Source organism: Symphalangus syndactylus, chromosome 24 (assembly GCF_028878055.3).
Source record: "Symphalangus syndactylus isolate Jambi chromosome 24, NHGRI_mSymSyn1-v2.1_pri, whole genome shotgun sequence".
Taxonomy (NCBI): domain Eukaryota; kingdom Metazoa; phylum Chordata; class Mammalia; order Primates; family Hylobatidae; genus Symphalangus; species Symphalangus syndactylus.
The window spans coordinates 44,431,636-44,446,267 of NC_072446.2; the positions used below are offsets into that span (position 1 = coordinate 44,431,636).

The 14,632-nt window shown below is 55.9% G+C and overlaps 1 protein-coding gene across 7 annotated transcripts; it reads right to left on the minus strand.

Annotated features, from left to right (window-relative positions):
• Window positions 1-376: 376 nt before the first annotated feature.
• On the minus strand, window positions 377-12,392 carry LZTS3 (leucine zipper tumor suppressor family member 3). 7 transcript variants are annotated; one of them, XM_055264910.2, is made up of 5 exons: window positions 10,356-12,392; window positions 5,541-5,703; window positions 4,457-4,933; window positions 3,319-4,119; window positions 377-2,914 (listed from the first exon to the last, which is right to left on the minus strand). In XM_055264910.2, the coding sequence occupies exons 2-5, from the start codon at window positions 5,610-5,612 to the stop codon at window positions 2,216-2,218; spliced, it is 2,049 nt and encodes a 682-aa protein (XP_055120885.1). In that variant the 5' UTR covers window positions 5,613-5,703; window positions 10,356-12,392; the 3' UTR covers window positions 377-2,215. The 7 variants fall into 7 exon arrangements, with proteins under 7 accessions (XP_055120885.1, XP_055120883.1, XP_063489549.1 ...); XM_055264908.2 differs by having other exon boundaries at window positions 3,256-4,119; XM_063633479.1 differs by having other exon boundaries at window positions 3,256-4,119; window positions 5,541-5,701; window positions 10,352-12,392.
• Window positions 12,393-14,632: the final 2,240 nt, after the last annotated feature.

Here is a 14,632-nt window from a genome sequence, read left to right on the forward strand (position 1 = left end):
CAGTCTTCACTTCTATCCATTCGGCCCGCAAACATCTACCAGTTGCTGTAAGGTGGCTTAGGCGACTGCAGGCTGCATCTAGTCGTCCTGCATCTGGCTAGCAGCTTAGTGTCCAGATTCTTAGCTGGAACCAGCTTTTAACCCCTTTGACAACAATCTGAGCTGAAGAGAAAGCCCCACTGGGCATATACGTGGCACCACGACTCTTCCCGGGCAACATGGCAGAACTTGGGCTTTGGGCCAACCTCCTAGCACGGCCCAGTGAGGACCTCCAGTCTCATGCGTCCTCTGGGAAATCTGTTTACTCCAGCTTTGCCCCCATCCCCCACCTGGGCCTCACCTCCCACACCTGCAAAGACACAAGCAGGCCAAAGAATACCACTCAAGAGGCTTTTTCCATTTTATTTCTTTGGGAAAGGAAAACAAAAAGTCTTTCCATCACATATGGTAGAGATATATATTTATATATATTTATATATAATTTCTTTTGTGGTTGGACGTCCCAAAGCTGAGTCTGTTCATATTTTTTTCTATTTTTTTCTTACTAATGCCTTCTCTTCTCCCTGCCCCTGTGGCCTAGGCCCAGGTTCTAGGGCAGGTGCAGTAAGGGGTGAATGGAATGGGCAGTGGTTGCCAGGATGGCCTCCCACCCAGCTCAGAGACCTGGTGAGGACCACCCAGAAGGGCTGTGCAGAGGGTTAGAGGCCACACAGAGGGGCACTCATGTTTTTGTGGGGGATGCACAGCTCATTAAACAGTCACCAGTCATGGGAGGAGGCTGGTCAGGGGCTAGGGGACTTGCTCACAGTAGTTGCCAGCTCTCTCCACCTTGCCCCCCAAAACTCAGTCTTGGGGGTGGGAGGAAGAGAGAGTGAAAAAGAGAGAAATGCAAGGGCTGAGGGCCAAGCCTCCTCCAATTTTTATTGCTGGTGAATTAGAAATTTGCTTTTCCCTTCCTGTCTCGGGGAGATGGACTCTGAGAGGGCCCCAAGAGAAGTAGCTGATGTTGGCTGACCTAACCTCTCATTCCAGGCCTACCCTGGGCAGATGCTGAGCCACCTCAGGGCGCCAGGAACCTCTCAGGTCAGCCTTGTTCTTCAAAGGCAATCACATCCAACTCTCCCGCCGCCCCCAAAACAAGGGCCTCCGGCTCAGACTTGGGCCAGTGGAGCTGGGAAGTGGGCATTGCACCAAAGGTCAAGCGGAATTTTCTACTGGAAGAAAAGGTGAGACTTTGGGGAAGAGGCTGCCTAGGAAGATGATGTGCTGAGCATGAAAGCAGAAAGAGGCTAGGGGAATAGAGTGCGGGAAGACATCGCAGACACTCGTCTGACCTCAGAAACTGGGCGAAGAGAGTGCCTGAGAGGCAGGTAGCACTTAATAGCTGTGTTAGAGCCGGACAGTGGCCCTGGGTGTGGGGTCAGCCAAGCAGATGGGGCTGTTGCCCTGCGGGATCTTGGCCAGAAGGGTGAGGGTAGAGCCGAGAAGCCATCAGGCAACGCTTCCCAAGAACAGGAGGACAGATCTTCCCTGGGTGCTGGACTTCCAGCCCCAGTCCTCCCCTCCCGCAACACACACACAGGGACACACACTCATGACCAGGCCAGGCTCTGAGGCCTGAGCCCAAGAGATCTTGTGGGGGGAGGGGCTGGGCAGGTAGCCCTCTCAACCAAAGGCAGGCCATCTGCTCCCACTTGTCCTGCCAATCTTCCCAGGGAGGGAGAGCACTGTAGGAGGGAGAGCGGTCTGGAGCCCAGGCTCTGTCAGTTTCAGCAAACCTGGTGCAGGCCCCCTCAGGCTCCATGGCCTAGGAGGTGAGCGCAGAGAGCATCACTAGACACAGGGTGGCCAACAGTAGCAGCCCAGACCCCCAGAAGGACTGGGGCACCTTATGGCACTGCAGGTCTGCTGCCTCCATCTCCAACAAGGGGGTGCCAAGAAAGGGAACATGACTCCCCCACCACCTAGGATTGCCCCCACTCACCCTGCCCTCCTCCTATTCCCTGCTTTTAGAAGGGTCCAAGTGGGCTGCCACAGGGGCAGAGCTGGAGCTAGGAGGGCAGGTGGGGAGGGAGGAACCTGGTCACAGCTGCTTAGAGAACCTCTTTGGTCTGGGGATATGGGGTCTATGGGGAAGAGAGATGGAGGGGAGGGGACACTGGGGACTCTGGCCTTTTGACAGGACATGTGTCAAAATGCCGAGTGCCCAGGTCGATCAGATTTCTGTGGACTCAATGCGCTCGAGGCGGGAGGGGGTCCAGGCCTTCTTCTCCTCGCCATGCTGGGGAGTGGGCGTGCTTGCACCCCCTGCGGCCCCGCGCTCCCGCAGCCGGCGCTCTAGCTGCTGGTTGCGCTGGTACATCTCCACGTAGCTCAGCTGCAGCTGCTTCTGGTACTCAATCACCTTCTCCTTCTCCTCCAGCCACACGCGGCGCTCCTCGGCGAAGCTGGCACCCTGGCGCTCCCGGGCCCGCCGCTCAGCCGCCAGCTCGGCCTGCAGCCGCCCCACCTCCCGCCGCAGGGCCCGCGTCCCGCTCTCCCCGCCAGCCTCCGCCTCCCCGTCCACGGAAACCAAGGAGGCGGCAGCGGCCACCCCGGCCTGACGGCGCATCTTAGCCTCGTCGCTCTCGCAGGTGGCCAGAGCATCCTGTGGTTCGGCCGGGTCCACGGGGGTCAGCGCCGGCTTGAGGCAGGCGGCAGGCAGCTCGCCTTCGCCCAGCTCCAGGCTGGCCTGCTTGCTGCTGAAGGAGTCCCGCAGGCTGAGCAGCTGCTCCTCCTTCTCCCGCAGCGAGGCCCGGCCCTCCCGCAGCTGCGAGCGCAGTCCCACGATCTCACTCAACTTCTGCGACACATCCGCCTGCGAGTCCTTCAGCTGCTGCTTCAGGAGGGAGATCTCGCCAGCCTTCTGGCACACCTGGGCAGGAACAGGTGAGAGGAGAAGCCGGGTAAAGGCAGAGCTCTGCTCACCGCAACCCAGCTACCAGATCTGGAGCCAGGGGCACCAAGCTTCCCGGGGCTGCAGGCTCAGCCCCTCATCAGCAGCAACGCACCCGATTCCCTGCCTGGACTCAAGATGGGCATGTCTCACCCAGGGGATGGCCTCCGGTCCTCACAGACACTCCCAATTGATTTTTGTCCCCCCTGCTCCCTTCACCACCCCCCGCACCCCGTTATGATAGTGAGGGGCAACTGCTCTGGGGGTTCCCAGAGGGACAGAAGGGAGGCAGAGGGGAGGCCCAGATCCCCAGCCCGCACCTCCCACTTAGTTTCCTCCATCCGGGGCAGGAAGTCGGCCTGCTCCTTCTGGCAGGCGGCCACCTTGTCCTCCAGCTCTTCCCGCTGCCGCATCAGCCGGGCCGCCTCCTCCTGCAGCTGCTTCTTGTCCTGCTGCAGCCGCAGCACCTGCAGCTGTAGGCCCTGCTGGGCGCGCTGGGCACGTCGGGCCACCTGCTGTAGCTTCCCGCTGCAGCCCTGCCGCAACTCGGCCAGCTCCCGCTCCCACGCTTTCTGCCGCTCCTCCAGTACCTGGGCCACAGCCGCCTCGCTCTGCTCCAGGCTGCGCCGCAGAGCTGCCACCTCCTGCTCCTTCTCCCACAGCCGCTCCTCCAGCTCCTGGATGAGTGCACTGGGGGAGGGCGGTGAGCAGGCCGCGAAAGGCAGGCCTCCACCTCCGCCCTCCCCAGAGCCCAGGTGGCCTGGCCGCCCCATAGATGACGACGACCCACTCTTGCTGGAGGCCCGTCCACTATCGGAGGTCCCCAGGTCCTGGTAGCCTGACCCCCCACCGCTGCTGCCGCCACTACCACTACCATAGCTGGCAGTACCAATGCGGTTAATGTGGCTGGTGGAGGCACTGAGGGGTGCCAGGTGCTGGCTGTAGCTGGAGCTGTAGGTGGGCAGGCTTGTGAGGGAGTTCCGGCCTGAGTCTGAGAGGCCACTCCCACTCCCACCCGCTGGAGTCATGGTCCGAGACTTGTCCAGTCCGCCTTTGAGGCCACTAGGGCCCTGCCGTCCCTCAGGAGTCCCATTGGTCTGCGGGGGGCACAAATTCTGCATGGAGTGGAAATTCTTGGGTACGACAGGCTTGAAGGCCGATGGCCGAACTAGTGGTTCTGAGCACTGCAGGAAAGGCAGGAAGGGGCTGGGGGTCAGGATGAGGCCTTGGGCTTGGCCCAGGCTCTTCCCTCTGGCCAAGACTTGTCCAGCCCCACCTCCCACCCCTACTGGATTTCCATCCTGAGGTTCCCCATCTGGGGTTCTACCTCATGGCTCCCCGATCTCTGTCCTTGATCCGCCTGCTAGACTTGGCCCCAGGTCCCCAGTCCATGACTCCCCAGCCCAGCCTCCATCCTGCCCCCACAACCCAACATCCAAGAAGGCCCACTTTGCCTTCCTCTCTGGGTTGCCTCCCACCCCCAGAAAAAGGCTGTGAGGGTCTCAGGCCCTGCAGACTGACCTGGTCTAGCTTGCCAGAGGTGGCCAGGAGCTTGGGTGGGTGGCTGGGCTCACGATACTGTGGTGGGGCTTTGTCACTGCCACCACTGCTGCTGCTGCCACCGCTGCTGCCAACCACGTTGCCACAGACATCGGTGTGGTCACTGCCCCGCAGCTCGCCATTGAGGTAGAGGGAGTTGGCGAGACCCTTGTCCTCTGAGGGGTAGCGGCCCGGCCTCTCCCTGCTGGCCCCACTGCCACTGCCTCGGGGGCCAGGGAAACTGCCCTGGCTGCCCCCACCCCCTGTGCGGGTACCCACGCTCTTCATGGCAAACTCCTGGGCATGGGCCACCCCACTGCCCACACTGCCCATGGCCAGGCGGGGGTCCGGGGGTCCAAGCTCGGAGGGCCGTGGGGCAAAGGCCAGGAGAGGATCCCGCCCTGGGTCAGCGCGCACAGGCAGCGTCTCCAGCTTCGCCATGACTAAGCCAGGGGGGCACTGTGGGCACAGGTGGGAAGGCAGAGATAGGTAAGACCCTACTCCTATTCCCACCACCCCAGCCAAGCCAACCCAGCACCACTCTGCCCCTCAGTGTCCCCTTCCCTACAATGGGTACAAAAAGTTCCCAGGCATCCAAGGTGAAGGAATAGGGCTGGGATAAAAGAGAGAACTTGGGAATGGGGGCTGCCTGTTGCCCACCTGATAAAGCCCAACCCCCAGGGCTCCATGCACATAGCCCCCAGCGTTGCTCAGCTCACTCAGCTCAGCATTCCATTCCTAAACTTCTGCCTTAGCCCCACCTCTGCCATGAGCGTCCCAGGCTCAGTGACCCTCTCAACTCTTTACTACAACCCCAGAATTTTGGGGTTCTTTATCTTGGGTCTGGGACCCTAATATCCCAACCTCATGGGCTGGGGAAATGGGGTTGGAAGGGGAGAGCAGTACCTGAACCCAACAGGGAACCAACCTCAGAAGTTAGGGGAGGGAGAGAAATACATCCCTAACCAAAAATTGAGGGTGGGGGTCCTTCCCAGCCCCCTAACCTAAGGTGTTGCAGTCAGGGCAGAAGTGGAAGCTCACTACCAGCGCAGGCTTCTCTCCTTGCCTTTCCAAGGGGTTGAGGGGCTGACGGGTCCTCAAGCCTGGGACCCTCCGAGGCCCGGTCTGCAGGGGCCATGTGCCTCACTCTCGCAGTCGGGGCTCGGCCCGAACCAGCTGCGCGACTTTGGAGGGGCCGACTGAGCCATCCTGGACTGCAGTTTTCTCCTCTGCGAAATGGGAGGAATGAAGGACCTACCTTGCGGGGCTGCCGCGTGCCAGGTGCTCCGAGGCGGCAAGCGCCTGAGGAAACGGGGGTCTTGGGGAGGGGGGGTAGGCGACGCACATCTGGGTCGCGGGTGGGCGCCGCCAAGGGCACACCCTGTCCCTCGCGGATGGACGGGGGCCGCGGCTGCAGTAGGTGGCAGGCCTGCCCTCCCCAAGGTCTTCCCAGCTCGGCCGCACCAGGGCCCTGGGAAGGCAGGGCCCCCTTCCCGGGATCAGTCCTCCGCAGAGGTCCCAGGGCTGGCTGAGGCCGGGGCAGGGGACGCAGTGGCGCCAGCTGCTGGCGCTGACTGAGCCTCCCTCAGGGCCTGCGTTTCCCACAGGTGGGCGGTGGGAGGGGAGGGGAGGGGCCGCGCACCCTGCAGCGCCCGCAAGGATCCTGCGCCTGCCAAACCCCGCAAAGAATTCACTGCCACCAGGAAGACTTCCTGGATTACTACCCTCTCCCGCTCCCTGTGGACCTTGACCCTGCTCAGCTTACCGTGAAGCCCTCTGAGCCCTTCTGTGGGTGCGCGTCCCCCTCCCCCAAGGCCGGCCCACAAGCGCAGGGGAGCCAGGCCTCGGGTTACCTGTGCTCAGGGAGGCCGTGCTTCCTCGTTCCTTTGTCTCAAGTTCGCACCTGGGAACACCTGCCCCAGAGATCTGCATAATGCAGCCAGGCGGGAGCACCTGGCAGTGTCTGCCTCAGGTTAGACCCTCAAATAAGTGTGTGGGAAATGGGAGAGGGCACCCTTCAGGCCTTTTCCCACTACACCCTGCATAAACCAGGCAGGGAGCCCTCCTTCCCTATCAAGTTAAGGGGCCCACGTGGCACCCTATGGCCCCATAGACCATCTTCTACCCAGATGCGCAGTTCTAATGCCGTGTCCCTGGCCCAGACCAAGGGAACCTGACAAAACTGTTGTCCTTCGGGAGTCTTCTGGCCCCCACACCAGGAATGAGAGCTCTAGGTTGTTGGAAAGTTCACTACCAAGCCTGTCCACTGTCTTTGTAGAATTCCATTCTCAGCATCTGTCCCCACAGGTGTGGAGAAGAGCACTTCACCTCCCTCCTCCCGTGGACCCGTCTGTCCCCATAAGCAAGGGCAGGACTAGGATGAGGACAGAGAGGCACATAGGGCACAAATGAAGGGCGCAAACAGCAAGTACACAGCCCTGAGGGTGACAGCCTCCTTCCCTTTGTGCCTTGGGTCCCTCTCTGGCCTCACTCTAGTCTCTGCTCTGCCTCTACTCCCCAGCATACTCCAGCCCACTATGCCTCAGCCCCGCAACCACCTCCTATCTTAAGCATGGCCGCTTCCCTTGCCATCTCTGGGTGCAATGTGGGGAGCAGCTGGGGACTGGGAGGATGAAGCCTGAAAGTCCTGAGGCTTGGAACCAGTAGGAAGGCCTGGGCAGGGTTTGGGAAAGAACTGGCAAAATTTCATACAGATGAGGTCAGGCGGTGGGGACAAGGGAGAACTCTGGACTGGGCACCAGGGTGGGTGCGACACTGTTAACATGATAGGGGGAGACTGCTTGCGGAAAATAGTTGCTTTGGGAAACACCAGAGGAAGATATCTCTCAAGCACTAAATGGAGGCCAAGCAAGGTGGCTCATGCCTGTAATCCCAGCACTTTGGGAGGCCAAGGTGGACAGATTACTTGAGGCCAAGAGTTCAAGACCATCTTGGCCAACTTGATGGAACCCCATCTCTACTAAAAATACGAAAATTAGCTGGGTGTGGTATGCATTCCTGTAAGCCCAGCTACTTGGGAGGCTGAGGCATGAGAACCCCTTGAACCTGGGAGGCAGAGGTTGCAGTGAGCTGTGATTGCACCACTGCACTCCAGCCTGAGTGACAGAGAGAGACTCTTTCTTAAAAAAAAAAAAAGCACGAGATGGAGAGAGATTGAGATCATCAGTTTTCAAGGGTGCTGGGGGTGGGGGCCAGCATTGAGCCAGGGAGCAAAGCCCCAGAAGTCTGGAAGGCACTCTGGGAGCAGGAAGAAGGCCAGGAGAAGGTGGCCCTGAAGGTCAAGATTGGGGCGATTCAAGAATGTGGGAATAGTTTCCAGTGTTAAAAATAACAGGGCCAGGTAACATTGGGGTTGGAGAGTGTGCTGCGGATTTAGGAGCTGGTTTCGAGACATCACCAATGTCTATGTCAGAATGGTTTCAGAAAAGTGCTACAAGTGCTGGATGCAGTGGCTCACACCTGTAATGCCAGCACTTTGGGAGGCCAAGGCGGGCAAATCACTTGAGGTCAGGAGTTCGAGACCAGCCTGGCCAACGTGGTGAAAACCTGTCTCTACTAAAAATACAAAAAATTAGCGAGGCGTGGTAGTGCACGCCTGTAATCCCGCTACTCAGGAGGCTGAGGTGGGAGAATCACTGGAACCTGGGAGGCAGAAGTTGCAGTGAGCTGAGCTCATGCCATTGCACTCCAGCCTAGAAGACAGAGCGAGACTACGTCAAAAAAAAAAACAAAACAAACAAACAAAAAACAGGCCGGCGCGGTGGCTTACGCTTGTAATCACTTAGGCAGGTCCAAGACGGGTGGATCCCCTAAGGTCAGGAGTTCGAGACCAGCCTGACCAACAGGGCGAAACTGTGTCTCTACTAAAAATACAAAAAAATTAGCTGGGTGTGGTAGTGCATGCCTGTAATCCCAGCTACTCGGGAGGCTGAGGCATGAGAATTGCTTGAACCCAGGAGGTGAAGGTTGCAGTGATATTGTGCCACTGCACTCCAGCAGCCTGGGCAACAGAGTGAGACTCCCCCTCAAAAAAATAAATAAATAAATAAATAAATAAATAAATAAATAAAAATAAATAAATAAATAAATCCCAGCAGGACACCGACAGGACAAGGAAGGGGATGTTTCCCTGATAAGCAGGAACTGAACCGAGAGGAAAGGTCAGGGTCCTGAATTGGTCCAGGTAACTGAGCATGGTCTGCAAAGGCAGCCTCCTGGGATCAGTGTACCACCCTGGGATGACAGCCTGTTGCCTGACTGCCTCGATCTCTGTCACCTCAGCCCTCAGTACCTGGGGCATTATTCACAGTATTAGCGTCATGAGGGGGCCAAACGGACTCTACCTGACAGTTACACGTACAGGTACCTCCAACTCACCCCTCAACCTGTGTCTCTCCCAAAGCTAGGAACACTTGGGGTCTCAGAGGCCCCAACCCGGGCCCATTCTATCTCCTAAAAATCTCTAGCCAGCCCCTCCATCCAGCACCCCTGCTGGGGGCTCCTCACTGGACTTTCTTCTCCTGCACTCCCTCCCCCAGGCAGCTGCCAGGGGACTCCTTCTAAAGGGCAAAGCTGATCTTTCCCCTGCTCTGTCCAAATCCTTCCATGAGCAAGACCAAGTGCAGTAGACAGAGTTCCGGCAGCATCAGCTCCAAGTGTAAATCCCAGCTCGACTGATTAGGGGTGCAACCTCATGCAGGTTATTTCACCTCGGGATCTCACACCTACCTTGCAGGCATTTTAAGAAGTAAATGTATTATGGGTGAAATGCCTGGTATTCCTCTTGGTCCCCAGAACCAGAGCAGAGCTTGCAGCAGGGTCCCCAAGGACTCTCCTGATGCCCCTCCTCTATCTCCCCTGACCTGAGCCCCTCTCTACTTCACACACAAGCTCTTGCCAGCTCTCTGTGCCCATCCTACATGCTTCTAGACCAGTCCAAAGGCTGGTCTCAGGACAGCATCCCTGATCTCCACCCCCAGAGGGGGCGTCTTGGACCACTTGGCTCAGGACACCCCAGGGAGATTTCACTCTGAGGCCTCCCCAGGGCTGGCCTGTAGGTTTCCCAGGGGCACAGAGGGCAGAGTCCTGGGGGTCTCTGGGCCCTGCACCAAGGAAATGCAGGGCAAATGCCTGTGGGAATGCTAGTTATGGGCAATGCAAAGAGGCAGTGAATCCAGGCAGGGAGACCAGGAGGGGTTTCCAGGAAGCAGGACTGAGGGAGGAGAGGGATCTGGGGGCACTGCAGGGCTTTTGGGGTGCAGAGATATCCAGAACTTCTTGGTTGGGATGAATGAGGGTAGATCCATCTTCCCTCGGTGGCCTAAGCACTGGCGGCGGAATGGGCCCATCACCTAGCTACTGGCTCTGATGAAGCCGGTGTTTCAGGACTGAGGGGGCCGAGAGCGCCCCCTCCACCCCGAGCACACACACACGCGCGCACACACGAGCTTCTGCTGGGGGTGGGGGGGGGTCGCCATTCACCAGCAGCCCACGGCCCGCAGAGCCAACTGATAGAGACCCCAGCCACAGGCCACAGGACCTGGGAGTCCCTGCGATGGGGGAAACCCCACCCGCACCTCCCCAGGCTCCCCACCAATGCGTGTGGCCCCGGGGGGCGGGGCGCAGAGGGAAGAGGTGACATAATCCGAGCCGCACCCCCTCTGGCCGCCACCTCCCCCCAGGCCGGGCGAAGCATCCATGACATCATCCGCCTCCTCTCCGCTCCCCTCCCCCTTGGGACCCTAGCAGCGGGACGCGCCCCCTACCCAGTCCGGGTCAGGTCTGACATGCCGCGCAGTGCAGCAGGCACCGCGGCAGGTCGGAGCCGGGAGGGATGCCACGATGGGCCTGCCTCACTTACTCGCTGCCTCGGTCCCGCGCGGGGTCTCCGACACGGGCGCCACCGGCCCGGCTTGCTGGCGCAGCCCGAAGCACGCCCGGCGGGGCGCGCGGCGCGGGCCCGGCTCCGCTCCGCGCCCCTCCTGCTCGCCGCCCGAGCCCCGCCCACCAGCGGCTGCGGCAAACGCGAGCCCGCCCTCCGGCCACGCCCCCCGGGGCAGCCAATGCCCGGGCTGGGGCGGGGTGAGGCGCCTTAACCCCTTCGTCGCTGCGCCCCGCCCGCGCATGGGACCCCCTCCGCCTCACCCTCTCTAGGGCGCAGCAAGTCCGCCACAAGCCCCTCCGCTCTTCGCTCGTTACCCCTCAGGCCCTTGGGCTTGGGCTCAGGCCCAGTCGTTCCTCTGCAACAAATCCAATGGAACCGCGCCCTCCCTGAATCCCACGTCTAGGAAGAGGAGGAGGAGCCCCTCTTGCTTGGGGGAATGGGCTCCCGACTCCGAGCCCCGAGCCCCATTCCTCTCCCGCGCCAGCTATTCGGGACGCGGCCTCCCAGCGGACGCCCTGAGACCTTGCAAGTCCGCTAGGTGGGGTCGGGACGAGCCGTCGCGGGTGGATCCACCCGGCCGAGAAACGACCCGCCCGGGCGCGAGGACCACGGGCTGTCGTGCAGGAGGCGTCGAGGGGCAGTAAACTCCGTTCGTGACCAAACGGAGACGATTTGAAACTTGCTGCTCACACTGGATCGCCGTCTGGAAGGTGCGACGGGGAAAAAATACACATTACACTCCAGCAGGATTGAACGCTTTCACCCTATGCCCCGCGCCTGGCGTAACGCGTGGCTCTAGACCACACGCTGTAACGCGGGGTGAGAGGGAGTGAGGTGGGACTTCGTACCGGACCCAGAGCGCCGGCCTCGCCCGCGCGGGCAGCGTTCACTGTGGGGAGTGCTCACTTAGCCTAGGGCGGCCGGGGAGAACTGCCGGGAGGAGGGAGTCGGCCTAGAATTGAGGAGTCGACCTTGAATTGAGGCCTCAGCCTTGAATAGGGTGGGGAGGCAAGCCTAGCCGAGAGTTGAGCACTAGCAAAAGCCTGGAGGCACCGGGGTCTGTCCTAAGAACTGCAGCGCCTCTGCTCTGGCTGGGATTTAACGCATTACGTCTCTGCTGTTTATAGGTGTTGTGTTTGGTCTTATGACTTCGTATTCTATAGTTTTTATTTATTCCTGTTTTCTGAATTTTCCCACATTTGCTTTTATCTTCTATCGTGATTTTCAAGGCAGAAAGTATTCTTAATTCTTCTCGCGGCTGCCTTTAAATTTATCAAATGAAAATAGTTTACATTTCACAAATTAGTAAAGTCAGTGACAAATAATTCGTTTTTATATTCCCCTTTATGTCATGAGAAATTTAGTGTGCTTTTCTGCCTCCTACCTGCCGCCCTCACTACTTATATTTGTCCACTTAATCAGGACGACAGACCTAACTTTTGTTTACACTTTTTTTTTAAGCCACAACATTCTTTTTCAATTCTTGTTTTTGGCTTTTGCCAACTCTGTTTAATTGGTTTCAATGTCACTGCCGGTTTTTTGTGCTCTAATTTTTCTGTTCCTCATTTGGACCCATCTCTCACATGACTGGTGATTTCAGGGAGGACTCTGGAATGTTGTATTTCCTAAGCCTTTGCCTTAGGTGAGAATGCCTTTGTAGTGATTTCCTGTTTATAAGATTCTTGAGTCTCAAGCTTTCCCCCTCAAAACTGTTGTCTTTATTTCATTGTCTTCTGGCACTGAAAATGCAAAGCTGGGTTTGTCTGTTTAAGGTCAGCAGTTTGCTTGGTGCTTGCAAGGGTTGTTCTTTACCCTCAGAAGTCAAACATTTTGCCAGTATAAATCAATATGGGCCTTATCTATTAATTTTCCAGAAACAAAAGAGGTCTTCTTTGTAGCTTAGAAAAGTTTTCTTCCTGTCCATTCTGTGAAAAGATTTGGGTTTTTTTCTTTCCTCTAAAATTATCACATTGGATCACCAATGTCAAATAAATCTGTTTGTTTTCTCTGCACCCTGGGAGACTGTATCAAGTTTTTCTTCACCATTATGGATTTAATTTTCTTCAGAGCCAAGAGTACTGTTTATTTTCTCCAATAAGACATTTGATTCTGCTTGTTTTTTCTTTCAGCCAATTTCCATTCTACCTCTGTCTTGATCTCAACTTAATCTCTCTTTATAGTCTCCATTCCTATTTCACAGAGTAATGTGGTTTTGCATCTTTAGAAGAACGGCAGGAAAATAAGAGAATACTATCTATATCTGACTCTGGTCCAATGCATATGAAAACTTTTTTTTTTTTTGAGACAGAGTCTCACTTAAAATTTACACAAACTCTGAGATAGTGTGTAAACTGTTGCATGAATAACTAATGCAATCCCCTTATTTTCTTTCAGAGCAACTATGGACTTTTTTTTTCTTTTTTTTTTTCTGAAACGGAGTTTCCCTCTGGAATGCAATGGCGCAATTTCAGCCCACTGCAATGTTCGCCTCCTGGGTTCAAGCAATTCTCCTGCCTCAGCCTCCTGAGTAGCTGGGATTACAGGCAAATGCCACCACCATGCCGGGCTAATTTTTGTATTTTTAGTAGAGACGGGGTTTCACTATGTTGGTCAGGCTGGTCTCGAACTCCTGACCTTGAGATCCACCCACCTCGGCCTCCCAAAGTGCTGAGATTAGACTGTTGGTATCTGGGTTCATCAGTTGAGTGAACCAATCAATACTTTTTTTTGTTTTGTTTTGTTGTTGCTTAAGATGATTTGTCACTTGCTGATTATCACACAAGTTGTTTTTTTTTTTTTTTTTGAGATAGTCTTGCTCTGTCACCCAGGCTGGAGTGCAGTGGCATGATCTTGGCTCCCTGCAACCTCCGCCTCCCGCGTTTAAGTGCTTCTTGTGCCTCAGTCTCAGTAGCTGGGATTACAGGCGTGCACCACTACACCCAGCTAATTTTTTGTATTTTTAGTAGAGACAGGGTTTCGCCATGTTAGCCAGGCTGGTCTTGAATTCCTGGCCTCAAGTGATCCACCCACCTCCACCTTCCAAAGTGCTAGGATTACAGGCCTGAGCCACCGTGCCTGGCCCTGAAAACCTTGATAAAGTGGATCATTTTCTGGGAAATAAAATTACAAGAATAACAAAGATGTTAAAAACATCATCCAAGAAATATGTCCAAAAAAGGTTCTGGTGGCCGGCATGGTTGCTCACTCCTATAATCTCAACATTTTAGGAGGCCGAGGCAGGAGGATGGCTTGAGCCCAGGAGTTCAAAACCAGCCTGGACAACATAGGGAGACCCTGTCTCTACAAAAAAATTTAAAAATTGGGCTGGGCACGGTGGCTTACACCTATAATCCCAGCACTTTGAGAGGCCAAGGCGGGTGGATCACCTGAAGTCAGGAGTTTGAGACCAGCCTGGCCAACATTAGTGAAACCCCATCTTTACCAAAAAATACAAAAATTAGCGAGTTGTGGTGGTGAATGCCTGTAGTCCCAGCTACTCGGGAAGCTGAGGCGAGAGAATCGCTTGAACCCAGGAGGTGGAGGTTGCAGTGAGCTGAGATCACGCCGTTGCACTCCAGCCTGGGTGACAGAGTGAGTCCCTGTCTCAAAAAAAAAAAAAAAATTAAAAAATTAGCTAGGCACAGTGGTGCACACCTGTGGTCTCAGCTACTCAGGAGGCTGAGGTTGGATGATAGCTTGGGCCTGGGAGGTTCAGGCTGCAAGTGGGCCGTGATCATGCTACTGCACTCTAGTCTGGGCAACAGAGCAAGACCTTGTCTCAAAAATAAATAAGTAAAATTTAAAAAAGGGTCTGGCCTCAGATAGTTTAATGGAAGAAATCTCTCAAACTCACTGAATAGATAATTTTCACCCTACTAATCTGTATCAGAACCCAGAAAAGATAGAATGCTGTCTCTTCCATTTTATGAAGCCACAATTCCCCTTATACCAATTCCTAATAATAGCACAGGAAGAAAGAAAAACTGAAAACCATACTCATCAGTTCATCAGTTCCAGGGGTGGAAAATCCTACATACAATTCAAGAAAATAAAACTGTAGATTATTCTATATGAAATTAATAAGCCATGAGTTTGTCAAATAAGAAAAAAAACAATTATCATAATAGATGCCAAAAAAATTAGTCAAAAATGAATACCCAAAAAGAACCCTCCTAATTAACCAGGAACAGTTGAAATTAAGAATTATGTATTACCGGCCAGGCATGGTGGCTCACGCCTTAATCCCAGCACTT

Bases quoted from the DNA above. Each gene is read 5' to 3' on its own strand.
- LZTS3 (XM_055264908.2), bottom strand. From the start codon at position 5,612: ATGGCCCCTGCAGACCGGGCCTCGGAGGGTCCCAGGCTTGAGGACCCG. The intron at 4,934-5,540 runs GCAAGGAGAGAA...CTGTGCCCACAG, and splicing joins CCCCTCAACCCCTTGGAAAG to TGCCCCCCTGGCTTAGTCAT. The intron at 4,120-4,456 runs GTCAGTCTGCAG...CCTTTCCTGCAG, and splicing joins CCTCTGGCAAGCTAGACCAG to TGCTCAGAACCACTAGTTCG.